The sequence below is a fragment of the Peromyscus eremicus genome, chromosome 2 (assembly GCF_949786415.1).
Source record: "Peromyscus eremicus chromosome 2, PerEre_H2_v1, whole genome shotgun sequence".
NCBI lineage: Eukaryota > Metazoa > Chordata > Mammalia > Rodentia > Cricetidae > Peromyscus > Peromyscus eremicus.
Window position 1 is genome coordinate 54,866,146 of NC_081417.1, and position 26,549 is coordinate 54,892,694.

The 26,549-nt window shown below is 42.5% G+C and overlaps 1 protein-coding gene across 2 annotated transcripts; it reads left to right on the forward strand.

Moving 5' to 3' along the window:
- Positions 1-1,748: 1,748 nt before the first annotated feature.
- Positions 1,749-22,228, forward strand: Srsf12 (serine and arginine rich splicing factor 12). 2 transcript variants are annotated; one of them, XM_059255709.1, is made up of 5 exons: positions 1,749-1,813; positions 13,721-13,820; positions 15,663-15,774; positions 15,935-16,076; positions 20,989-22,228. In XM_059255709.1, the coding sequence occupies exons 1-5, from the start codon at positions 1,749-1,751 to the stop codon at positions 21,356-21,358; spliced, it is 789 nt and encodes a 262-aa protein (XP_059111692.1). In that variant the 3' UTR covers positions 21,359-22,228. The 2 variants fall into 2 exon arrangements, with proteins under 2 accessions (XP_059111692.1, XP_059111693.1); XM_059255710.1 differs by having other exon boundaries at positions 21,049-22,228.
- Positions 22,229-26,549: the final 4,321 nt, after the last annotated feature.

Below are 26,549 nucleotides of genomic sequence, written 5' to 3' on the forward strand. Positions count from 1 at the left end.
GCTGCAGGGTGTCTTCCACTCTACCTCTCTGTCTTCTCGGAAGATGGAGTCACTCACTGATTTGGACCGCTCTCCTTCTGCAGGCCTTGCTGGCCAGTGAGCTTCTGACCTCACAACGCTGGGCTCACAGGTGTGTGGCTATGCCCAGGTTTTTTGTTTTTGTTTTTACACAGGTGCTGGGAATTCTAACCTCATGTTTTCACAGCAAGTACTCTCATCTACTGAGGCATCTCCCTGGTCACTAGACCTGCTACTCCCCTTGATGAGCCCCTGCAAGTCTGGGAGTGTCATCTGATGCTTGGAAGACATGATTCAACAAAGCAGGACTTTCGCGCATAAAGCCTGGAACTTTGGGTAAATGTGATTTTTTTAAAAATCTGGCACAGGGAAGGTTTTTAGTCTGGACCCTTAGGAGTACCATGAAACATCAAAAGGATGATAAAAGCACAGCTTCATCACTTACTCAACACAGCTGGTTAAGACACTGGCCAAGCTTAGTGCAGTATTCCTGTTTTCAAATTATTATTTTTATTTTATGTGTATAAGCATTTTGCCTACATGTATATATGTATGTATGTATGTATGTATGTATGTATGTACATTCCATGTGTGCTTTGTGCCCCAGAGAGGCCAAAAGAGGATGTTGGATACCCTGGAACTGGAGTTAAGGGGTCTGTAAGCTACCATGTGGACGCTCGGAACCAAACCAGGTCCACTGCAAAAGCAGCCAGCCCTCTTTAACTGCTGAGCCTTCTCTCCAACCCCCACCCCTCCCCCACCCCGGTGTAATATTACTTAGTTGTCTACACTTGGAAACGTTCCTGCCTCAGGCCCGCAAACAGAATGCTGTTGTCCTGAAAGAGGTACTTAGCTGCTTCAAAACATGTCTGGAAATTGGAAGAGCAGATCTATGCAATATCAGTGAGGACAGGGCTCACTTAGCCCAGGCTGGCCTCAAACTCCTTCTGTAGTAGAGGATGACCTCTGATCCTTCTGCCATCACCTCCCGAGCCCTGGATTACAGGGGCCACCACCATTCCTGTTTCATGAGATACTGGAACAGTGTGCCTCCTGCATGCTAGGCAAACCCTCCACCAATGAGCCCCCCTCCCCCCACATCCTTAGAACTTAAGCCACCAAATGTATTGCATTTGTTGCAGCAGCCCAGCTAGCCGATACAAAGTACTCTCAACTTTCCTATTATTAAGTCCAGCTGGAGCTTCAAGTCTGGAGCCACAATACCTAAGGGTTTCTAGGCCTGAAACCTTGTTACAAAAATGCAAACAAGCAAACAAAAGGCCTCTTGTCTGGGATTCTTTGATGCTCTCCCAGTTTACTGCTGCCCGCCTTTATACTTAAAGCCGCTGTGCTGTAGTGGTTCCTCCCCACTCGTGTGTGCACATTTGTTCTCCATTGAAGATGGAGTTGATCTCTCCGTGGGGGAAAAGCTGAGGCTATGCTTGCATGCCCGCAATGGGGGCCCTGTCCCTTGCTCATGGCTCTTTCGAAGCCCTGCCCGGAATCTTTTCTGGGGCTGCCTGGGTGAGGCATGTCTCCTGGCCTGGATCGGTGGGTATCATCGGGTCTGTTCCCCAGCAGCCCAGGTCTGTTCCCCAGCAGCCCGAGGCAGTGGTCAGGTCTGTGATCCCGCGGTCGCTCAGGCCCCGCGCCCCCCGCCCGCGTCTGCGGCTGCGCGGCCGGCCCGGGAGGGGGCGCGGCGGGCGGCCGGGAGCGGGGCCGGGAGCGGCATGTCTCGCTACACCAGGCCCCCCAACACCTCCCTGTTCGTCAGGAACGTCGCCGACGCCACCAGGTGAACCAAGACGGGACCCCGCGCGAGTACGGTCCGGGGCGGCGGGGTGTCTGGGTGCGGGCTGGGCGGCGGGCTGTCTGGCTGTCGGATGCTGGCCCGGTACCCCGGTGCTGAGTTGCAGGCTGTCAGAGTGCCAGCCGGGTGTCGGGGTGCCAGTCGGGGGTTGGGGTGCTGGCCGGGTGTTGGAGTGCCGGACCGGTGTCGGGACACCGGACTACGGGCTGTCGGAGTGTTGGGGTGCTGACTAGGTGCTGTCGTGATGTCAGGATGCTGGCCGGGTGTCGAGGTGCTGGCTGTGGTGGCAGTGATGGTCCCGGCCTTGTTGTCACTGCGTCCTGCGGACGCCGCCCACTAACCTTCCGGAGGAACTGGGGCTGTCTCATCTCAGGATGCGCACCTTAGGCCTTGTAATTTCCTCTGCGCTGTTCAGACAGTGCTTACCGCCCAAATTTAATGTACGAGGCCAGCCTGGTTATAAAACGAGTTCCAGGACAGCCAAAGCTGTTACACAGAGAAATCCTGTCTCAAACACAAACAAACAACCAAGAAAACAAAACAAAAAAACCCAATAAATAAATATATATACACAAACGACTGGTCAATTCGATGTATATGTTTTTGAGTGCTAGGAACAGTCTTAGCCTTCATCATGGGTAAATAGTCAGTTTCAGTGCTGGGAGTCTTTATCCCCTCTAGCCCTCTTTGAAAATTCTGTCTAGATGATGCCAAGCATAGAGCTTAAGAAATGCCCCTTTTCATATAGCACTTTTTCCTTCGATAGGAGCCAGAGGGAATGGGAGGGGTAACATTAATAGACACCTGAATTTCACTGGAATTACTTAACCCTCTTTCTAGTTCTGCAGTCTTGTCCACTTAAGGAAAAGTTGAAGTTCAAGGAGTTGCCTGGACCCAAATAGGCACAAATCTATACAGCTCTTCACTTGTTAGTTATCTGGAGCAATCATGATATAAGTTTTGTTTTGTTGAGAGAAGGTCTGTACCTAGTCCAGGCTGGCCTCAAATTCCCTACAGAGGCTAAGATGACCTTGAACTTCTGATCCCTATTTCCTACACCTCCCTCTCAAGTGCTAGGATCACTGGGTGTGTGCCATCACTACACTGATAATTTACTCTTAGGGATATTGAGTACTTCAAATTTGATCACTATAAATATATATGTGCTACAACTGTAGACTGTGAATTAATAGAATTTTAAGATGCCTGTGTTTTATAGTTCTTTTCTTAACCAGTCTATCAATACATTATTACATAAAGAAAATTTAATATTTGGGTAGGCTTAAAAAAAACTCACACTTAGACAACTTGAACAATAAGCACCGGGTCTTCATGGCATGTTTACAAAAGAAACCCCAGGGCTTTCAAATTCTAACGGCCACAAGAGCTAGGCGGAGTAATACAGGTGGGTGAAGCGGTCAGCTTAAAGGCATAGTAGAAGGGTGTGGGCTGCAGCAAATGGGCAGGAACCATCTAATAGGGAAGTCATGTTGCCACTTTTTCTTTTCAGTTCTAGAGAAGCAAACCCAGGGCTTTATGCACGCTGGGCTCCCCTCCTGAGCTATAGTTATGGGGACATCGCTTCAACTTATTTCATTATTTCCCTCTTTCTGCTCTGACCTCTCCCAGAGCTGTGCTTACAGGCATGTGCCACTACTACCTCCAATCGGCCTCATCAGAAACCTGGATTTTTGTGTATATTTGTATACATTTATATATACAATATATAGTGTATATATTTGTAAGTTTTAAAACGTGGGGTTGGGGATTTAGCTCAGTGGTAGAGCGCTTGCCTAGCAAGCGCAAGGCCCTGGGTTCGGTCCTCAGCTCTGAAAAAAAAAAGTTTTAAAATGTTAGCATTATTAAGTTGTATAAGGGGCCAGCAAGATGGCTCTGTGAGTAAAGTTGCCTGCCTCCAAGCCTCAGCATCTGAGTTCTATCCCCGGGACCGACATGGCGGAAGAAGAGAACAACCCCCTCATGACCTCCGACTCACATAAGCCACATCCACACACACGATAACTAAATAAAGATGTATTCAGTTGAATAATGTGAATTCTCATTTTTGTAGATTTAGAAGCTATGAAATACTGGCTATTTTATATTTCTATAATGTTCAAACATTATGCATACTAAATGAAACAATCTGGGCTGGGATGTAGCTCAGCAGTAGATTGCTTGTCTTATATTCGTGAGATCTTGGGTTCTGTCCCCAGCACCATAAAGTAAAACAAACAAATAAAAAATGTCTTCATCTAACTACTTACCTTGGATCCCATGAACCCTCCACCCTGTGCTGAGGCTGATAGTTGAGAGTTACTAATTCTATTTCCTGTTCTTTCATCACTTTTTAGCCTGCCCCGGGGAGGTAATCAAAACTGAGATTATTTTGCATCAAGAGAATAGTAGTTTCTAGTATTTGTTAAATATTCACTATGTGACAGGTGCTATGTGACAAACTTTGAATAAGCCAGAGAAATGGCTCAGCAGGTTAAAACACTCGTGGCCAAGCCTGACAACCTGAGTTCAGTCCCCAGGGCAAACAAGGCAGGCGGAGAGCTGACTCCTTCGTGCTGTCCTCTCACCTCCACATGAACATGGTGACATGTGTGCCCGACACACACACATGCAACAAATGTAATTTTTAAGAACTTCACATATATTATCTTATTTAGTTTTTACCATCCCGTATGTCTTTTTTTTTTTTTTTTTTTTTTTGGTTTTTCGAGACAGGGTTTCTCTGTGTAGCTTTGCGCCTTTCCTGGAACTCACTTGGTAGCCCAGGCTGGCCTCGAACTCACAGAGATCCACCTGGCTCTGCCTCCCGAGTGCTGGGATTAAAGGCGTGCGCCACCACCGCCCGGCCATCCCGTATGTCTTAATTAGGATTACCACTGCTGTGATAAAACACCATGGCCAAAGCAACTTGGGGAGGAAAGGGTTTATTCAGTTTATGCTTCCACATCACACAGTTCATCATCAAAGGAAATCAGGACAGGAACTCAAGCAGGGCAGGATCCTGGAGGCAGGAGCTGATGCAGAGGTCATGGAGGGGTGCTGCTTACTGGCTTGCTCCACAGGGTTCCTTTAGCCTTCTTATGGAACCCAGGACCACCAGCCCAGAGATGGCACCACCCACAATGGATTGGGCCCTCCCACATCAATCACTAATTAAGAAAATGCCTTACAGCCTTCGCACAGCCCCATCTTATGGAGGCATTTTCTAAATTGAGGCTCCCTCCTCTCTTAAGACTCTGGCTTATGTCGAGTTGACATAAAACAAGCCAGTACATTGTATGTATGCTTAACTTTTATTTCAGTTTTTAGAGATAGAGTTTCACTATGAGGTCTAGGCTGTACCTAAATTCATGGTAATCCACCTGCTGTAGCCTCCTAAGACTATATGGTGTGAGTTTGTTTGCTTGCTTGTTTTCGGAAAAGGAGTCGTGGAGCCCGGGCCTGCCCGCAACACTCTGTGTAGAAGGAAGATAATGCACTCCTGATCCTTCTGTCCTTCCTGAGTGCTGGAAAGACACCCTGTGGCACTTTACCCAGTTTAGAGTCTGTATGTCATTGATTAACACCATGGACAGAGAAGAAACTGAGGCTTAGGAGGTTAAGTTGCTTGCCTAAAAATGCACAGCAGGTGGACAGTGTTGTGGCAGAGCCATTAGAGATAACCTGCAGTAACAATTTTTTGTACAAAGTTTGTCTAAGTTAATTAACAATATGTTGCCTTGACACTTTTGTTAGCTTTGAAATATCAGTATACCGATGAAGAAAATAATCATATATAAAATATGATTTAAACTATGTGGAAATGGAATTTTAAATATATATTTAATAGCATATTAAATATATATTAGCATTATATATATATATATATATATATACATATATATATATATATATATATAAGTATATAATGACATTGGAAGCAGAGTGGTGGTACATCCCAGCACTTGGGAAACAGTAGGATCAGGAGTTCAAAGCCAGCTTGGGCTACATGAGGCCTTGTCTTTTTTTTGTTTTTTGTTTTTTGGTTTTTTTTGGTGTTGGAGAGGGTGAGAGGAAGGCAGGGTCTTATTATATATTCCTGGTTGTTCTTACAGGCACATGATACCACACCTTTAAAGATCTTGTCTCAAAAAAAAAAAAACCAAACCAAAAATGAAACAAAAAAAGGAGGAAGCGGAGAAAAATAAAATGAGATTATAAAGAAATTTATTTGGCTGATTTTCTTTTCTTTTTTCATGTGTTTTAAAAGTGTGTGTATATGTGAGGTTGGGGGTCAGGTGTCATCATCTACTTCTCTCTACCTTATTTTTCTGAGACAGGATCTCTCACTGAACCCAGAGCTCACTATTCCAGCTAGACTGTCTGATCAGCAAGCCCAGGGTTCCATCTCATGGAGCAGGCCTATCTTGGTTACTGTCCTATTGCTGTGAAGAGAAACCATGACCAACACATCTCATAAAAGAAAGCATTTAATTGGGAGCTTGCTTACAGTTTCAGAGGTTTAGTCCATAATCATCATGGTGGGGGATGTGGCAGCAGGCAGGCAGGCATGGTGCTGAAGCAGTAGCTGAGGGCTTACATCCTGATCCTCAAGCAGCAGGCAGAGAGAGACTGGGCCTGGTGTGGGCTTTGGAAACTTCAAAACCTACCCCCAGTGACACACCTCCTCCAACAAGGCCACACCTTCTAGTCCTTACTAAACAGTCCACCAACTGGGAACTAAGTGTTCAAATATACAAGCCTGTAGGGGTTATTCTCATTAAACTACCATAAGACCTTATATCCAACTTATAAAAACATAGTTGGTTACACCTATAACATTTTTGCCATGATTGTACCTATGGGCGTACCTTGCCTGCAGGTTGGTTCTGGAGGGTAACTAATAGCATTGGCAGTGGTCTATAATGCTTTATGTGTGTGTGTGGGGGGGGGGTTGAGATTCCATTGGCCAGTAACTAAAAAAGAGGTAACCTATTCTTGGTACTGACAGTTTTATTTGGTAGTGTATGGTATCTAGTTGGCATATCTCCCTCCCCCATTATAGGGTAAATCCATTTAAATGCCTTTTATATATGTATATATTTTAGGCAACTTCTAACTGTAGTAGGTTTCCATATGACTTTTTCAGAAGGCTGTTGGAGTTAATTATCCCTTCCTGTATTCCCTCCAGCACCCTGCCCCTCTTCCTTCCCCATTCAATCCTTCCTGTTCTGTTTTTCCCTTTTATCCCTTTATAAAATGGCATTCTATTTCCCCTCCCTTAAAATTCCCCTCCTCCCCCATAGCCCCTTACTGATTACATAAACTCTGTGGGTATTCCAAGTGAAACACACATATCTAAAGATTCAAAGCTAATATCCATATATGAGAGAAAATATCTGATGTTTGCTTTCTGGGTCTGGGTTACCTCCCTCAATGATTGTTTCCAGTTCCATTTGTTTATGGGCAAATTTCATGATTTAATTTTTTCCTTTCTCCCTCTTATTGAAAATAGATTTTTTTCTCATAATATATCCTGATTATGTTTTCCCCTCTCTTTATTCTTCCCAGCTCTTCCCTACCTCCCCTCCCATCCAGATCCCCTTTCTGTCTCTAATTAGAACACAAATAGGCTTCAATGGGATTATAATAAAAATGTAAAAGAAAACAAAAACTAACACATTGGAATTGGACAAAACAAACAGAAGGAAAAGAGCCCAAGAGAAGACAAAAGGAACAGAGATCCTCTTCCTCACACTCAGGAATCCCATAAAAACACTAAACTGGAAGCTATCATATATATATATATATGCAAAAGACCTGTAAGGTAAAAGAGAGGAAAAATAGACAACTAAAATAATAATTATTTTTTAAATGAAGTGCTGTGACATGACATTATGAGGCAAGGAGCCTCCAGAGATGCTGGTGAGTTCATTTTCTATTGGAACAGAAATGGAGAGAGCAGACATACTTATCTTGGTCCTGACTTTAGTGGAAATGCTTTGACTTTGAGTGTCATTTGTTTTTGTTCTTTTTAAGCTTCCAAGTTTACCATTAAGTTGTCACTATGAGAGTGCTCAAGCTTTTTGATGAAGGCACTTAGTGTTAAACTTTTCCTCTATGACTACCTTCATTGTGTTCCATAGATGTTCTGTCTTTTGTTTTCACTTAACTCTAGGAAATTTTCAGTTTCCATGATTTCCCCCTTGGCCCAATTTTCATTAAATAGTATGCTGTTTAGTGTCCACGAGTTTGTGTACTTTCTGCCTTTCCTATTGCTGTTGATATACATATCAACATACATTCTTTTGTGGTCAGATAGACTACAGAATGTTATTTCAGTTTCCCTATATCTGTTGAAACTGGCTTCGTATCTTAATATGTGGTCAGTTTTGGAGAAAGTTCAATGAGCTGCTGTTCTTTAGTGTTTGGGTGAACTGCTGTAGATATGTGAGGTCTGTCTGCTTTATGTTATCATTTAACTCCAGTGTCTCCATTTAGTTTTTGTTGGCGGCCTGTCTATTGATGATAGTTGGGTATTGAAGTCACCCACTATCACTTTGTGAGGGTCAATATGTAATTTGAGAGCTAATTTATGAAACTAGTTGCCCTGTGTTTGATACATACATGTTTTGGATTGGAATATCCTGTTGGTGGATTTTTCTTTAAGTAAGTATGGAGTACCCCTCCTTATTTCTTCTGATGAGTTTTGGTTTGAAGTCTGTTTTGTCAGATATTAGAATATATACACTTGCTTCTTGGTTCCATTTGCTTGGGAATTCTGTTTTCTGTCCTTTGACCCCAAGATGTTATCTCCCCTAGATGGTGTGTTTCTTGGAGGCAGCACAAAGATGGATCATATTAGTCTGTATCCTTTTATTGGGAAATTGAGACCATTAATACTGATAGTTGTTGAACAGTGTTTGTGGACTATTCCTTTACACTGTGGAAAAATATGTCACTGTGATTGGTTTAATAAAGAAGTGACTGGCCAATAGCTGGACAGGATATAGTTAGGTGGGAGAACCAGACTAAGGACACTAGGAAGAAGAAAGCCATAGTCAGAGGAGTTGCCAGCCAGACACGGGAGGAAACAGGAGGTGCAAGATGAAAGAGAGATAATGCCATGTGGTAGAATGTAGATTAATATAAATGGGTTAATTTAAGTGGTAAGAGTTAGCTAGTAACAAGCCTGAGCTATTGGCCGAGCATTTATAATTAATGATAAGTCTCTGTGCATTCACTTTGGAGCTGGCGGTCCCGACAAAAACTCTGCCTACAAGTGTTTATTAGTTCTTGTTTTGTTACCATGGTATTGTTTTCTGACACTTCTGAGATCTTGTGCCTTCTTGGGTGTGTTTAGTCTTCCTTTCAGACCAAGGTACTCCCTCTGCAGAGCTGGTTTAGAAGATGTAAATTAAATGCTTTAAATCTGCTTTTATCATGAAATATTTTATTTCTCCTTTAATTACAACTCATAGTTTTGCTGAGTATAGCAGGCTGGGTTGGCATCTCTGGTCTTTCAGAACTTGCAGAACATCAGTCCAGGGCTTTTTTGGGTTTGGTGGTCTCCATTGACTAGTCAGTGTGTTGGTGGCTAGAGAGATGCCTCAGCAGTTAAGAACACTGGCTACTGATCCAGGTGACCTGAGTTTGATTCCCAGCACCATGTGATGGCTCACAACCATCTGTAACTCCAGTTTCCAGGGATCTGATGTCCTTTTCTGGTTTCACTGAGCACCAGTCACACAAGCAATACACCCACATACATGTATGTAAAACACTTCTACACAGAAAATAAAAGTAAATCTTAAAAAGTTACTGTAATTCTGATGGACCTGTCTTTATATGTGATTTGATCTTTCTCTCTTGCAGCTTATAATACTCTTTTTTGTTGGTTTGTTTAAGTCCTGTACATTTAGTGTTTTGGTTATCATGTGTTGTGGGGAGTTTCTTGTCTATTTGGTGTTATGTATACTTCTTGTACCTTGATAGGCAACTCCTTCTTTAGATTGTGGAGAGTTTCATCTATGATTTCATTGAAAATATTTTCTGTGCCTTTGACCTGGTTTTTCCCTCCATCTTCTATACCTATGATTTGTAGGTTTGATCTTTTCATAGTGTCCCAGATTTCCTGGATGTTCTGTTCCTAGTTGTTTTGCTTTGGTTTTGGTTTTTTGGTTTTTCAAGACAGGGTTTGCTCTTAGTTGTTTTGTTTTAGATTTAGCATTTTCTTGATTGAGTGATCCATTTCTTTTACCTTGTCTTAAAGATTTGATGTTCTCTCTTCTGGTCCAGTCTCTTGGGGATATTTTCCTCTGAGATCTTTGTTTGGCTTCCTGAATTTTTTTTAAAAATTATTTCCCTTTAGCTTTTCTTCAAAGATCGTCTCTCTTTTTTAACTTCTATTTTCATATCTTGAATTGTGCTCATCTTTTCATTCAACTGTTTTTTCATGGTCTTCAGGGATTTATACATATCCTTTGAGTTCCTTGAACACATTTATAATTGCTATTTTGAAGTCTTAATCTTGTGCATCACCTAAGTTGCTTGTCTCAGGGAATATTACAGTGGGGGTGCTGGTTTCTGAACGAGACTTGCTGTCATGGTTGTTCATTGTGTTTGTGTTTTTGCAGTGGGATGGAGGCATCAGGATTAAGACTGTGGTGTTTCTTGGTGTGGATTTCTGGTCTCACTCTTGTTGAGTAGGTGTTTGGATCTTTGCTTGCTGTTACCTCAACTTGTTGTGGACCAGTTAAATGATGCTTGGTTTTCAGTCTTGAGGCCATTCTGGGTTTCATGGTGGGGATCCCCATGGTTCCTAGTCAGTGCTGTGGGTAGGATGACTGACATTCAAGTGGACCAAAGCCAGTTTTTTTCAGAAGACCCATTCCTTCTGATTTATTGAATGAAAAGGTGAAAGGAAAAAAAAAAAACCACTGCCAACTAAAAGACTATTTGAGAAGGCAGCCAAGCAACATTAAATAAAGTAAATCATAAACTAGACACTGCCTGGGCACATAGTGGATGCCTAGTCAATGTTAACTGAATCTTTATGTAATCCTTCCCAGATCCTCACCTCTAGCCTTAGTAACTGATGGCTTATCAGGAGAAGGCACTCCATGTGCAATGCTGACAACCCCAGATCCCCAGATCCTACCGGGAAAGAGGAGAATTAACTCTTAAGAGTTGTCTCTGACCTTTGCATGCATGGCAGGTGCCTGCCCAGACTCACGGACTCACATCATACACACAAACAGATGTTAATATGAAACTAAAATTTTCAAATGTAATTAAAAAATCAGACATTATTATCTAGTCTGGAGAGGTTAGTTAATCTCACTTGCATGCCCACAGGCTTTGTGAACACATCACGTCTCCTTCCGCAGCTCTGCACCAGGAAGCTCTCGGTCTCCCCTTTCTTTCATCAAGCTCTTTACTAACTTTCATCACTGACAACAACTTCCTTCCATTCGCTGCAGCCAGGAGCTGTGCAGTCACCTTGGAGTCTCCCCACTCTGCATTGTTTCCGGAGCATTCTTCTTTCTTCAGAGCCGTGCTTTGAACTAGAAGCTTAAGGCAGAGTCCCTGTGAGCTCCCCGAGGCTGTGTGATTAATAACAGACTAGTGCGTGATTCCGTCTCCATCATTGTCTAGCTCAGTGACGTTAGAGACAGGCTAACCTGTCTGTGAACAACCATAGAGTTGTGAGAATTAAATGACCTTCAGATGAACGGCTTGTGTATGTAACTGTCAGCTAGCACTGCTAGACAAGTTGTGCCTCCGGTTAAATTGTAGCTCCACAAAGACATAATGCTATTGTCAGGTCCAAAGGAAACTCCAGTTCTCCAGACTCCAAAAAGCATTCCAAATATCCAGAAATGAGCTCAGCCTGGACTACAGGAGAATTGCCCCACCTGCAAATTCCCTCCAGCTCACAGATTCCCTCCCCCAAAGCTACTCATTCTCCTTATAATCCTGCTATTCTTGCTATGTTCTCTCTGTAGTCTGCTCCTGCTTCTCTCACTATTTTCTCTAGTCTCTGTCCCCTGCTGGTCATCCCTCTCTCTCGCAGACAGCCCTGGCCAGGTCCAGTCTACTTCTGTCTCTCTCTGTTCTGGACTCTTCCAGATGTCCTGGCTGTCTCTCTTTCTCTCTCTCTCTGCTATTCTTTTTTAAGTAAGCCCTGTGCCTATAATGGTAGAAGGCATACAGGAGGCTCAAAACACCATCAAATATAAGAATAAAGTAGTTATTTTGATTTGGGTTATATGGGAAAATACACATTTTTTTTTGTTAAAGTTCAAGAAATAATTCTGAGACTGCTTTAGATTCTAATTCTTGCTTTCTGAATACAAAATTCCAATAAACATGAAGTTATAGTGAGACAAGTGAATATATTCTTAAATGAAACCATCAAGTCTTGTGATGGAAATAACTTTCAGAGATGGATATGCTGGGTTTAACAACCACCTGTAATGTTTGTAAAAATACAGACTCCCAGGTCCCTAATCCAGACTCCCTGAATTAGGGTCTCCAAGAGAGAAAGGGTTGAGAGTGGTTTGGTTTTGTTTCCCTTTTAAAACCTTGGGTGAAACTAGGCATGGTGGTACACCTGCAATCCTAGCACTTGGGAGGCTGAGGCAGGAGGACTGTGAGTTCAAGGCCAGCCTGGTCTACACAGCAAGACTTGGTTCTCCTGTTATGCCCAAATCTCAGGGACCCCCAAAAGACCACCATGGAGCCTGAATCCCATATGTAAAAGCAAAGAGCCTTTATTATCTTCAAGCTCCGGGGGTGAGAGCAGAGAGCCCAGAGCCCAGGCAGGGTATCAGAGCAGAGGCTGGGGTGAGGGGACCTCCAGAGTTCAGGACCCTGATTAGCTGATATTTGTCTAGGGGTATCTGTAAAACAAAAATAGGTGTGTGCTAGACTCAGCGACATCTGGCTACCTTATCTAATGGTTGGAATGTTTGGGATGTCAGGTACTTTCCCTGGGTAGGGTCAGCTTATGGCTTTTCCTGGGTCTGGGTGTTTCCTGCCAGTAGGCCTGTCACAGAAGCTGTGTCTGGGCCTTTAAACCTGTCATGGCAGCTGTGTGGTCAAGCTGTTTTGGGGCCCCTCAACATCCCCCACTCCCCAAAAGAAAGAAATGTAGATAATTGTTACAAGAGATAGTTTTAGATACAGAAGTTTAGATAATACACTTAATTTTTTTTTTTTTTTACTTTTATTTGCATGTGGGCCTCTCTCTCCATGCTTGAAGATTAAAAGACAACTTGAAGGACATTGATGGGGCAATGTCTTTCTGTATGCTGTGAAAATATGTTGCTTTGATTGGTTAAAAAATAAAGCCATTTGGCCTATGGCAAGGCAGCTTAGAGGCAGGCAGAAAATCCAGATAGACAGGAAGAGAAAGGAAAGGAAAAAGCAGAGGCCAGCCACCACCAAAGGAACAACATGCCAGCAGACTGGTAAGCCACGGCCACGTGGCAACTTATAGATTAATAGAAATGGGTTAGTTTAAGATATAAGAGCTAGCTAGCAAGAAGCCTGCCACGGCCATAGTTTAAAAATAACATTAGCCTGTGTGTGTGTATTTGGATCTGAGTGGCTGCTGGACGGACAGGTGAGAGAGACTTGTCCTGACCGCCGGCCAGGCGGGACACAAGAAAACTTTCAGCTGGAGGAGATTGTTCTCTCTTTCCACCATATGGGTGTAAGGTTTTGAACTTAGGTCTTTAGGCTTAGCTACATATGCCTTTACCCATTGAGCTGAGCCCTCTCATTGGCCCAAAAATACACTTTGTTTTGAAAGTTTCAATTGGATTTCTGTAGGCAAAGTGTTTATTCCAGCTGTTTATATTTTTTTGCCTTATTTCTATACCACTCCAGGCCTGAAGACTTACGCCGAGAATTTGGTCGATACGGCCCCATAGTAGATGTTTACATCCCACTTGACTTCTACACTCGCCGCCCCCGAGGATTCGCTTACGTTCAATATCCTTTATTTTATATGTGCATGCAAATATAAATGGGTTTATATGTATTTAGGAGTGTATGTTATGAGATCGACATTGCCTAATTAAATGTGTTTCTTTATCTCAGAAAATCTCAAACAGTCTACAGTAGCTGGCAAGTACCCCCATGCCCCCAGTCTGGGCCAGCTTGTTAGCTAGACTCCAACCATAAACCTAGCATGACAAAAGGCACCTAAGCTGGAGCAGAGTAAAGAGGGAGGGTGGACATGGGTGTAAAGCCTGGAAGAATGAGGCCTTTATCAAGCAAAAGACAGTCTTTGAGACTTCCGGCTTTCCTACATTTATTCAGAGTTATGGAATCAAAGCTAAATCTGATTTTATTGGTTCTACATCTCTGAAAAGTCCACTTTTCAAGTCCTTAAGAGCTAAAGGTCAAGGTTCAAGACCCAGTGTCACTGAGGTCATTGCCAGTCTCCTTTTGTGTGCATTTTTTGAGCATTTTTGTTTGTTAGTTTAAGAAACTAGTAACAAGGCCCAGTATGGTAGCTCAGACCTCTAATCCTAGAGCTTGGGAAGCAGAGGGATCGCTGTTGGTTCAAGGACAGCCTGATCTATATACAGAGCTTCAGGCCAGGCAGAGCTACAAAATGAGACCCTATCTCAAGAGAGAGAGAGAGAGAGAGAGAGAGAGAGAGAGAGAGAGAGAGAGAGAGAGAGAGAGAACGAACAAGCTAGTAAGCAGCCTCCTGAAATATAGCTACTTCCATTTTACACAGCTATTGTCCATTATAGTAAGGCTTGGGATCATATGCTTTAGAGGAGGGAATTTAGTGGAGCATTTCAAATCAGGATATGTGATTCCAGATGGTCACAGATTGTTTTTGAATGAAAAACGAGGACATGACTGCTCCTATATATGGCTGAGGAAAAGGTTCATTGTAGACGTGAGAAAGAAAACAGCCAGAGGCATCTGGAAGGGGCCCAGGCTGAGCTGGACTATGGGGGGTGGGGCAAGAGAGGAACTAGGACCCAAGAGGCCAAGAGAGCATATATCCAAAATAGTTAGTTGTCTTGTAGAGGGAAGAAAAGCTGGGGAAGGGGAAGGGGAAGGGAAGGGAGGGGGAGGAGAGGAGAGGGGAGAGGAAGAAAGGGGACAGACTGGGTAGGGTAGGGGGTAGGGTATGCCAGCCAGGATGACTCTGTAACAGGTACTTGCAGAGCTGAAAGATGGTGGCCAGCATCCACTTTGATATGTTAATAGGCACCTCAGCCGTTTCCCAGGTTTCTTTGAGACCTAACTGTTTTCCTGTTATTTCACACTTACATCCCAGTAGTAAGACCTAAGGGACTGTTCAAAGTAGTAGGTTCAAAGGTGGGCACCATCCTCAAAGGACCAAAGTAGTCCTTTGGGTTAGCTTACTTTTATTGTTGCAGTTTTGTTTATGAGTCATTTCTCCTAAATTTCATCACTAGACTTTTAGTGATAGAGTACTTTTATTTACAGAATAAAAGCTTCTACACACTGATACTTTCAGTAAAAACCCTGATGGATCCTTTCTCTGAAAAGGGGGTTGAGAATAAGCTCTAAACAGTTTATTGTAAAATGCCAAATAATTTGAGATTAATTTTTTTCTCACGTTTCAAATTAGGCTGCTAATTGTATCTACTGTTCCATTTTTTTAAATTCATGTTTCTAAATCACAAGAGGGGATTTGTTTTCATAATAAAATACAAAAGCTTTTCTGGTTATTTATATTGGAGCCAGAACTTGGTTTTCCTGTAACTTAATTTCACATGTAAATAATACCCTAGAAATAGTTTTACTTACCATCTGATGTCCAAAGTGTCCTTAACAGCTGATCATGTTTGAAGATGTTCGAGATGCTGAAGATGCCCTTTATAACCTCAATAGGAAGTGGGTATGTGGCCGGCAAATTGAAATACAGTTTGCACAAGGTGATCGCAAAAGTAAGTGTAAATGACCATTAGCTCTCGATTACTTAACAGAATGGGCCTCAGTAACAGTAGCGTTTTACTTAAAGTTCTTCAGAAAGTGATACCGACTGAGTGGCAGCTACTGTGGTTTTCAGGTAGTGAACTGTTAGAAGCCTTGTTCTTCATATTCCAGCACCAGGCCAAATGAAGTCCAAAGAACGCCATCTGTGCTCTCCAAGTAACCACAGGCGATCCAGGAGCCCCAGCCAGAGGAGATCTCGAAGTCGAAGTTCATCCTGGGGAAGAGACCGGAGGCGGTCAGACAGCCTGAAGGAGTGAGTTCTGAAAGCAGCCGTGCACGGCTTCATCGTCTACGTTTTCTGGAAAACATTTTAAAGAATACTAGGGTCGGGCTACTTAGATGATGATTTTGTTTAATATGCACAAACAAACTTTTGTAGAAAGATATGCTCTTCTCTATCATGTATTGGATCTGCTTGTTTTCCTGGACAGTGGGGTTGAACTCAGGACCTGGCACATGCTCGTAGGTACTCTACTATACCTCTACAGGCACTGGGGCTATATTCCCAGCACCCTCTCCTTTTTAAACTTTTTATCTTTAGACAGGCTCTTGTTATTTTGGTTGTGTGCATTATAAAAACATGCTTATGTATGTGTGTGCACATGTATGCGTGTGGGTGTGCATGCATGTGTGTGGTTAGAGGTTTACGTCTTTCTTGATCACTCTCTACCTTGGGTTTTGGTAATGGGTCTTTTCACTTAACCTGAAGCTCATCCTTTAAGCTAGACTGACTGGCCAGTGACCTGGAATCTACTCTCTCCACTCCACCACATCCCCATTGCTGGGTTTACAGATGTGCACCATTGCCTCCTAACCTTTTAAAGGTGCTGTATAATCCTTAGCCCAGGCTGGGCTCAAATTTGAGATGATCCTCCTGCCTCGTCTTCCCAAGTCCTGGGATTACAGGCACACATCACCACACCTAGCTCATATATGGTTGTCAACTTGAATTCATTGGATATATTCCAGTGCTCTTAAGTAATCGTTTGAAGTGTCAAGGGACTTGACTTAATTTGAACTTTTTAAATAGATACTATGAAACTGGCCATAGTGGCACATACCTGGAATCCCAGCATTTGGAAGGCAGAAGCAGGAAGATCTAGAATCCAGTCAGGCTAAGTTAGGCATGTCTAGATCTGTCTCAGCCTCTCCTCTCCCACAAAAGAAAGATAATATATACCTCCCAAAGTGGGGAAACAGAAGCGGGATGTTGTGGTCGTCACGTGCCTGTAGCCCCAGTACTCAAGAATGGAATAAGCAGGATATTAAGCCCCAGGATCAAGGCCAGCTGGGGCTACACACTAAGACCTTATCTCAAAAATAAATACATAAAATAACATATACTCAACAAACAAGGTAGGAATTTTAGATAAGTAAAATTTTCCAATGAACCCAGTAATTCAGAATCTTGACTTTTGAAAAGGAGTAAACTAAAAAACTGTACTACAGTTGTTTATTAAAGAAAGGAGGTTGACTAAAATAAATCAATTTATTCTTTGTTTGTTTGTTTTGCTTTTCAAAACCGAGTTTCTCTGTATATCCCTGCTGTCCTGGAACTCCATCTGTAGACCAGGATGGTCGTGCACTCAGAGATCAGCCTGCCTCTGCCTCCCAAGCACAATTTATTCTTATAAATTGATAATGTATTATTATTATTAAGAATCAATTCCAGCTATGCCCATATTATAGAAAGGAGACAAGAAAATAGTAAGTTTGTTAAGAAGAGACATTCGCAAGTTACCTCTTTTTCCACTTAGGGATCTGTATCTATTTTATTAGAACATAGTAAACCATGGTGGAAATTAAATGTTGATACTACTGAAACAGTCATTGAAACTGGATTGTCAAACCCAAATTCTCTTAAACATGGTTTAATGCTTTAACTTTTTCACTGTGGAATTTTAAAGTGAATTCTGATCTTAAAGTATGATCCGATTACCTGGATGTGGTGATGATAATTGAAAGGTGGAGGAGGCGGCTCTGGAATCTGAGGCCACCCTCAGCTACACAGAGTGCCAGACTAGCCAAGGCACATGTGTGCCAGGCTGAAAAAACAAGCAAACAAACAAAGGAAGAGAAAAGAACAAGAAAACCAGTACACCTGCACTGTGGAGTTAGGGAGGAGGCTCAGTTGGTAAAGTGCCCGCATGCAAGCATGAGAGTCTGAGCTTGGACCCCTAGCACCAAGCCAAAGCTGGATGCTGTGGCATGTGTCTGCAGCCCCAGCACTAGAGGAAGCAGAGACAGGCATTTCCCTGGAGCTAGCTGGCCAGCCAGTTTAGCCAATTAGTGAGAGGTGGATTCAGCGAGAGACCCTGTTTCAAAAATAAAGTGGAAAGCCATAGAGTAAGACACTCAGTGTCAAGGTGGGCAGTGGTGGCGCACACCTTTGATCCTAGCACTCAAGAAGCAGAGCCAGGCGGATTTCTGTGAGTTTGAGCCCAGCCTGGTCTACAGAGTATGTTCCAGGACAGGCTCCAAAGCTACACAGAGAAACACTGTCTCAAAAAAATAAAATATAAAAAAATAAATAAAATAAAAATAAAAATAAAAAGAATGTAAAGAAGGCGAATTACCACTGAGTAATAGACAAAACCACCTGAAGGTCTCCTTTAGTCTCTGCATGCTCACACATGGGTGCCACCACTCCCCCGACCCCAACTCCAACACATGCACATACCCCCTGCCTCCCCGCTCCCACACACAATTAAAAATAAAGACAGCCTTTTACTTCTGCAGAATTTGAGGCAGATTTTAGGAGATTTTGGTCTGCAATGCCCTCATATCTGGGAATTTTGTCTCTTAAGTCCCAGCCATTTTGATAGCTTTGAACTCTTGAGGCTTGTAACTCAAGCTTTGTTTATTTTGATTATTCTCTAATGCTTTCAGATTATAAATGTTGTGAGGAGGGTTTTGCTTTTCTTTTGATAGAGAGTATCACTGTGTAGCCAAGGCTGGCCCAGAACTTGAGATCCTCCTACCTCAGCCTCTTGGAAAGCTGGGACAATAGGCATTTACCATCCCGCTAGCTCATAGAGCAGGTTGTGCTTTTACAAGCATTGTTTATGAACTTGAAATAATTGTTTCTGTCTTTCCCTATTTGTAAGGTTTTTTTCTTCTGATTTTTATGCCTGCTAACAGTTGTTTAACCCAGCTGGGTGCTGGGTGCATGTCTTTAATTCCAGCACTTGTGAGGTTGGACAGGATAATCACAAAACTGAGATGGACTGGATTGCACAGCAAGACCCTGTCTCAGAGAGAGAGAGAGAGAGAGACAGACAGACAGACAGACAGACACACACACACACACACACACACACAGAGAGAGAGAGAGAGAGAGAGAGAGAGAGAGAGAGAGAGAGAGAGAGAGAGAGGATGCTTAACCCAATCTAAATTTATAGGACTTTTTGCATAGGGTCACAAAGTAAAAATGTTTTGAACATATATTCTAGTATAACAGATATTGCAGACTTGTTACTTATGTTTGAGCCAAAAGCATGAGTGATAAAATTAGAATTATTTCTTTTAGGACTGGAGGTGTGGTTTGGTGTATTCACCTAGCAAACACAAGGCCCTGTGTAGTTGGGTTTTCTTTTTTCTTTTTTTACTCTTTAGGGGCCTGCCACACAGCTCCCAGATAAATACACAGAGACTTATTCTTATTTATGAATGCCCAGCCTTAGCTTGGCTTGTTTCTAGCCAGCTTTTCTAACTTAAATTATCCCATTTCTCTTTAATTACTGTTTGCCTCTGGGCTTTTTACCTTTCTTTATTCTATATGTCGTTCTTTCCCTCTTACTCCGTGGCCAGCTGTGTGGCTGTGTGGCTGGGTGGCTGGCCCCTGGCGTCCTCCTCTCCTTCTCCTTTTCTCGCTGCTCACTCCCTTCCCTAGATTTCTCCTCCTATTTATTCTCTCTGCCTACCAGCCCCACCTATTTCTCTCTCCTGCCTAGCTATTGGCCGTTCAGCTCTTTATTAGACCATCAGGTGTTTTAGACAGGCAAAGTAACACAGCTTCACAGAGTTAAACAAATGCAACATAAAAGAGTGCAACACATCTCTGCATCATTAAACAAATGTTCCAGAGCATAAACAAATATAACACATCTTAAATTAATATTCCACAACAGCCCCAGGTTCTAGTCCCAGTGCTGCCAAAAAAAAGTGTCTTGTCACTAATCTATTAAAACATAATGTGTTAATCAGATTTCCCATCATTATAACAAACATCTCCAAGAAGAACTTAGGGAGGAAAGATTTATCTTGCTCAGAGTTTCAGAGGATCCAGCCCATGGGAGGCTAGGTCCATTGCTGTGGGCCTGAGGTGAGGCAGACTATCGTGCCCAGGGACCTTATGGTGCAAACTGCTCAATTCATGGCAAACAGTAAGCCTGGAGGAAAGAACAGGTGCTAAGAAACAGCTGCTGCCAGGCAGTGGTAGCGCATGCTTTTAATCCTGCACTTGGAAGGCAGAGGCAGATGGATCCCTGAATTCGAGGCCAGTCTGGTCTACAAAGTGAGTTCCAGGACAGCCAGGGCTACACAGAGAAACCCTGTTTTAAAAGACTGAGAAAAAAAGAGAGGAGAGAGAGAGAGAGAGAGAGAGAGAGAGAGAGAGAGAGCGCTTTAAAAGCACCCCCAGTGATCCACTACTTCTTCCAAGAAGGCCTCACCTCCTACCTTACACCTCCTCCTGATGATGCCATACACTATGAGTTCATCAAGGGACTAACCCACTGATAAGGTCGGAACCCTCAGAATCCACAGGCTGGCAACCAGGCTCCTAATACTTGAGTCTGGGGAGGAAATTTTCCTTTGCTTTTCTTTTTAATTTTGCCAGTGTGGGTCTTTTACTTGCATGTATGTCTGTGCCTCACATGTATGCAATACTTTCAGAGGACAATAGTTGCCAGATCCCCTGGAACTGCAGTTACAAACAGTTGTGTGTGACTGAGCATGTGGTTGTTAGGAATTGACCCCAGATCCTCTGGAAGAGCAGCAAGTGCTTTTAACCACTGAGCCATCTTGACAGCGCCTGTTGGGGGTATATTTCATATTCAAACCATCTCACATATTCAGTGCAATATAAAGCATGCCCGGAAGTACTGTCTCTTAACCTGTTGTCTTGTATAAAGTACATGCTCTAATGTCACACATGCTTTCAGGTCTCGACACAGGCGGTCTTCTTACAGTCAGTCTAAATCTCGCTCCAAATCACTACCAAGGCAGTCTACCTCATCAAGGCAGTCAAGAACACCAAGAAGGAGTTCTGGATCTAGAGGAAGGTCAAGATCCAAGTCCTTACCAAAAAGGTCCAAGTCAATGGAAAAATCACAGTCACGCTCACCTCAAAAGCAGACTGGCTCAGGGGCAAAATCAAGATCACACGGACGACACTGTGACTCCCTAGCAAGATCGCCATGCAAGTCCCCCAGAGGGTACGCCAGCTCCGGAACTAAGACACAGACAGCAAAGCATTCTCATTTCCGGTCACATTCCCGATCTCGGAATTATCATCCTAAAAACAGTTGGTGAACAGCAACGTCTCGAAGAGCTCCAGGGCTCTGCTATAAGTTAGTAGACCTGGTTGTGGTTAAAATTCTTCAAGGCTTATAGAAATGTGAACTGGTGATAGTCACTTTGGGCATATGGAAGGAATAAAATTGCCCTAACTCTGACGACTAAATATTTGACCTCAATGTAAGGGCTTATCCACAAATCACTATGTCTGCAGTGTTACCGTTAGGCTGTATTTTGTTCACATTGCGGCAAGGGGGTACTTCCCAAAGGAAATAGGAAAATGGAACCAATACAAAAATTCTCCTTAGATATTAAATATTATCAATAATGTCCTTTACAAAAATATGTTTTACTCTAAAGCACTTTCCACATAAAAAGTAATTGTGACTATATGGAATTGCATAGGCCAAACTTAAACTCTCTGACATCTGTGTCTTCTTTCTTGTGACTTTTGATTAAGCTTGGGCCAATTCTTGGTAGGTACTAGTTCAAATTACAGTATTCTCAAATCTCAAAAGATAAAATTTACATAGAGATTCCATAACTGTTTAAAAGATAGTTAAAAGATATTTAAAAGATAACTCAAAGAGCATGTCATTGTTTTTTGAATACAACAGCATAGGCCAGTTGACATGAAATGATATAAATGTTTGCTTAAAATATGAAAACAAAGCCAGGTGTTGGTGGCACATGCCTGTAATCCCAGCACTTGGGAGATGAGGTAGGAGGGTCAAAACCAGCATGGACTAGGCAACATGAGACCCTGTCTAAAAATAAATAAATAAATAAATAAATAAATAAATAAATAAATAAATGCTCTTTTTAAAAAAGTGAAATCATTTTAGAAGTACTAGATTTTGAATGATTTGAGACTACTCTAAAAATTATGATGTGGAACACTCAGAATCCACAAATATTCATATTAAGCCTTACATATTTGAAGTATAGTACATTTTGTATAAATTCATATTTATACCATTATTTCTATATAGCTATTTTCATCTGCATTTTTTCTTTTTAGAGCTCTAGTTCAATATCCTAATTATATACAAAGTCTTTTTTAAAAAAGAATTAAACACTTAGTACATTATATTAAGAAGTACTAGCTAATGAGATGGCTTAGTGAGGAAATCCACTCACCACCCAAACCTGGCAACCTGAGTTCAGTTCCTGAACCCACTGAAAGGTACAAGAGAACTGACTCCTGCAGATTGTCTCTGACTTCCACACTTGTACTATAGCACACACACACATACACACACACACACACACACACACACACACACACACACACGTATGCAAAAACTTCATGTTCAAAGCTATACCTTCAAGCCAGACATGTAGCACATGTACATGCCTGTATTCCCAGCATTCAGGAAGCCAAGGCAGGTACTTGACACCAGCCTGGGAAACATAGAGACCCGATACACACACACACACACACACACACACACACACACACACAGAGAGAGAGAGAGAGAGAGAGAGAGAGAGAGAGAGAGAGAGAGAAGATTTCACAAAAACAGCTTTGAGGTGAGGTATGTGACTTTTACATTATGCTACTCTACATTTCAAAAACCAAATAAGTTTGTTGACAATTATTGCTTTTGTAGTTGTTATAACTTAGAATTTCTTTTAAAATGTGTTTGAGGTTTACATTTCAGAGGGTTTTGGTAGATTTGTGATTAAAATGTTTGCATATGATTGTCATAGGAGATATGTTTACAGATTTTCTTGGTTGGATCACATTACTGAAACACACTGTCAGCCCTTACAGCTAATATTTATGCCTGGAATACCTAAGAAACATGTCTTACATTTTCAGTATTTGGAGCCATGTTGCTACTATTAATTTCCAATATGGACTTCCATATTTTTTGCATTTTAAATCTTTTATGTGAAAAACAACTTTACAAAATAATTTGTATGTCAGTGATATTTGGAGAAGTACCACAAATTAATGTATATTATACTCTCTGAATATATTTTCTCTATTTAACCATAGCAAAATTTATTTATTTCAAAAGTTCACTCTGATGTTCCTCTGTAATAAAGCAATTATAAAAGTGTGGGAGACTGTTGAACACTTACGGGAAGGTTTGAAGTGCTATCCTGACATGTGCATATGTATACACTGTCGTCTTCAATAAGGACTAACACATGTAAAGTCTTGGGTTCTTCAATCCCAGCACCACAGGGGCAGGGGTAGGAAACCAAGGAATTAACTGTACACTTACAGATCATTTTATTAGGGGACTGTTATCTCAAGGGTGCATGATCTATTCATCACAAAATGTTTGCTAACAACAGACCAAAACTACTGTTCCATCCCATGCTAGCTTGGCGAATAGATGAGTAGAAACAGGCTTACTCACAGAAGCATGGGCAGCTTACAGGCAGCTGTACTGTGGAAGGAGAGCTTCCCCCCCCCTCCCCCCGGCTCCCCCAGCAACTGTTTCTGTGTCCTGTGTGCTGTCTCATGAGGCCTCCTCCCCTTCCTCCAGGAAATGTTAGTGGGCCCAGTCTTATGAGGGTCCTGTGAAGTAGTCATGCCTACTCTGATCTCTACATGGCAGTGATCACATCATGCCCAGATAACAGCCCTCCATAACACTTAGAAAAAAGTTAATTTATTCCTGAACATATTTAAAAGTTTCACTTATGCTCGTCTTGGTTTTCCAGTACAATACCGTTAATCCCAAAGATGCAAGGAGAAAGACGACTAACCTGAATCATCACAGCCAAATTAACTAAAGCAAGCAACTAATTAAAGCAAGCTTTTTTATTCATGTCCATAGGCTGTCTCCCCCTAAAATCGAGATGCAAGAGATCAGCATTGGATTGGATGTGAGGAAGACAAAGCTTTTATAGCCCAAATGGGGGATTTGGCAGACGAATAGGCAGGGTTACAGAAGCAGATCATAAGCATGCCAAGTTAGTTATAATGACCTCCTGAAACAAAGATATGGTCGCAAGGTGGTCATAACAAGGTAGTTATGACCACAGGTTGTCACAGGTGGTCATATAACCTTTTGAAATAGAGACATGGTTGTCATTTCCTGGAACAGGCAGTACAGAACCATTTGTAGTTAAGGTTACAGGTGGCGCATAGCCCAATCCTTGAGAAATAGAGATTTAATCATAAACAGGAGTAAGCCTAGTTGTCTTTACTATAAAACAGCTTTCAAGCCTAAGATGGAGGCAGGCTGGTTCATCAGTACCTAGTGCTGAGGAGGACACTGTTCAGTTTGAATGAAATGTAAAATGATAGTGGCTTAAATATTTTTTAACTTAAAATTTTTATGTATGTATGGGTGTTTGCCTGCATGTACGTCTGTGCATCATATGTGTGCCAGGTGCCCCAGGAAGGTCAGAATAGGGTGTTGGATCCCTGGAACTGGAGTTATATATGGTTTTGAGCTACCATGTGGGTGCTGGGAATTGAACCTGAGTTCCCAAGAAGAGCATTTGAGTGCTGTTAACCACTGAACCATCTCTCCAGCCTCTTAAACGATTGTGTTTATTTTTTTGAGAGGTAAGATTTGTTTTGACTCACAGTTCAAGACACAGTCCATCATGGTGGCAGAAGCAGAAAGCAATGAGTAAATGCTTGTGCTCAGCTAGTTTTCTCCAGTTCATGGCATCTGAAACCCAAGCCCAGGGGATGGTACCGCCCGTTCTTACTGTTGGTCTTGGTCTTAGTTAGGGAACCACTGTGACAAAAATGTCATGACCAAGGCAACTTTCCTTTTGTTTTGGTTTTTGTTTTTTTGAGAAAGGGCTCCTCTCTCTAACCCTGGCTGTCCTGAAACTCACTCTGTAGACCAGGTTGGCCTTGAACTTGGAAATCCTCTGCCTCTGCCTCTGCCTCCCGAGTGCTGGTATTAAAGGCATGTGCCACCATGCCTTGCCAAGGCAACTTTTAAAAGAAAGCATTTAACTGGGGGCTTGCTCACAGTTTCTGAGGGTGAGTCTATGACCATGGTGGAGCCTGTGGTGGCAGGCAGAGCACTGGAGTAGTAGCTGCTAGCTCACATCTGATCTGAAAGTTGCAGGCAAGTGTGTGTGATGGGGGAGGGGGACTGGGCCTGGCTTGGGCTTTTAAAACCTTAAAGCTCACCCCTGGACACATCTACTCCAGCAAGTTGGGGAGGAAAGGGTTTATTCAGCTTACACTTACACATTGCTAATCATCACCAAAGGAAGTCAGGACAGGAACTTAAACAGGGTAGATCCTGGAGGCAGAAGCTGATACAGAGACCATGGAGGGGTGCTGCTTACTGGCTTGCTTCACATGGCTTACTCAGCCTGCTTTCTTATAGAACTCAGGACCCACAATGAGCTAGGCCCTCCCCCATTGATCACTAGTTGAGAAAAGGCCTTACAGCTGGATCTCATTAAGGTATTTTCTCAACTGTGGCTCCTTCCTCTCTGATGACTCTAGCTTGTGTCAAGTTGACACACAAAACCAACGAGTACACTCACACCTCCTAATCCTTCCTAAATAGTCCACCAGCTGGGAACCAAACATTCAAATATATGAGCCTATGGGGGCCATTCTCATTCAAACCACTCCCTGCCCCCATAGACTCTTGCCATATCATAATGCAAAATGTATTTAGTCCAACTTCTAAAGTCCCCATAGTCCTTCATAGTCTCAACATGGTTTAACAGTCCAAAATCTCTTCTGAGACTCAAAGCAATCTCTTAACTATAAGCCCCTATTTTTTTTTTTTTTAAAAAAAGCATGTAACATACTCCCAACATAGAATGTATATTATCATTCCAAAAGGGAGAAAGGGGCATAATGAGAAAATGCTGTACCAAAGCAAGACTAAAAACCAGCAGGGCGAACTCCAAATCCAACTTGTCCATGCCCAATGTCCATCAAAGGGCTTATTAGATGGCTCTTTGTATTTCCCATTCCTTTCAGCTTTTCGGACTGCAACACACTTCTCTCTCTTGGACTGCTTCCCTAGTGCTCCTGCCTCCACCTCTTCAATATACCGTATGGATCAGAGGTGAGCTCCTAACTACTTCTCCACACCACGCCTGTCTGCTTGCCGTCACAGTCCCTGCCATGATGGTCATGGACTCACTCTCTGAAACGGAAGCAAGTCCCCATTTAAATGCTTTCTTTTACAAGTTGCCTTGTCATGGTGTTTTGTCACCCAATAATAATCCTACCTAAAACAGAAGTTGATTA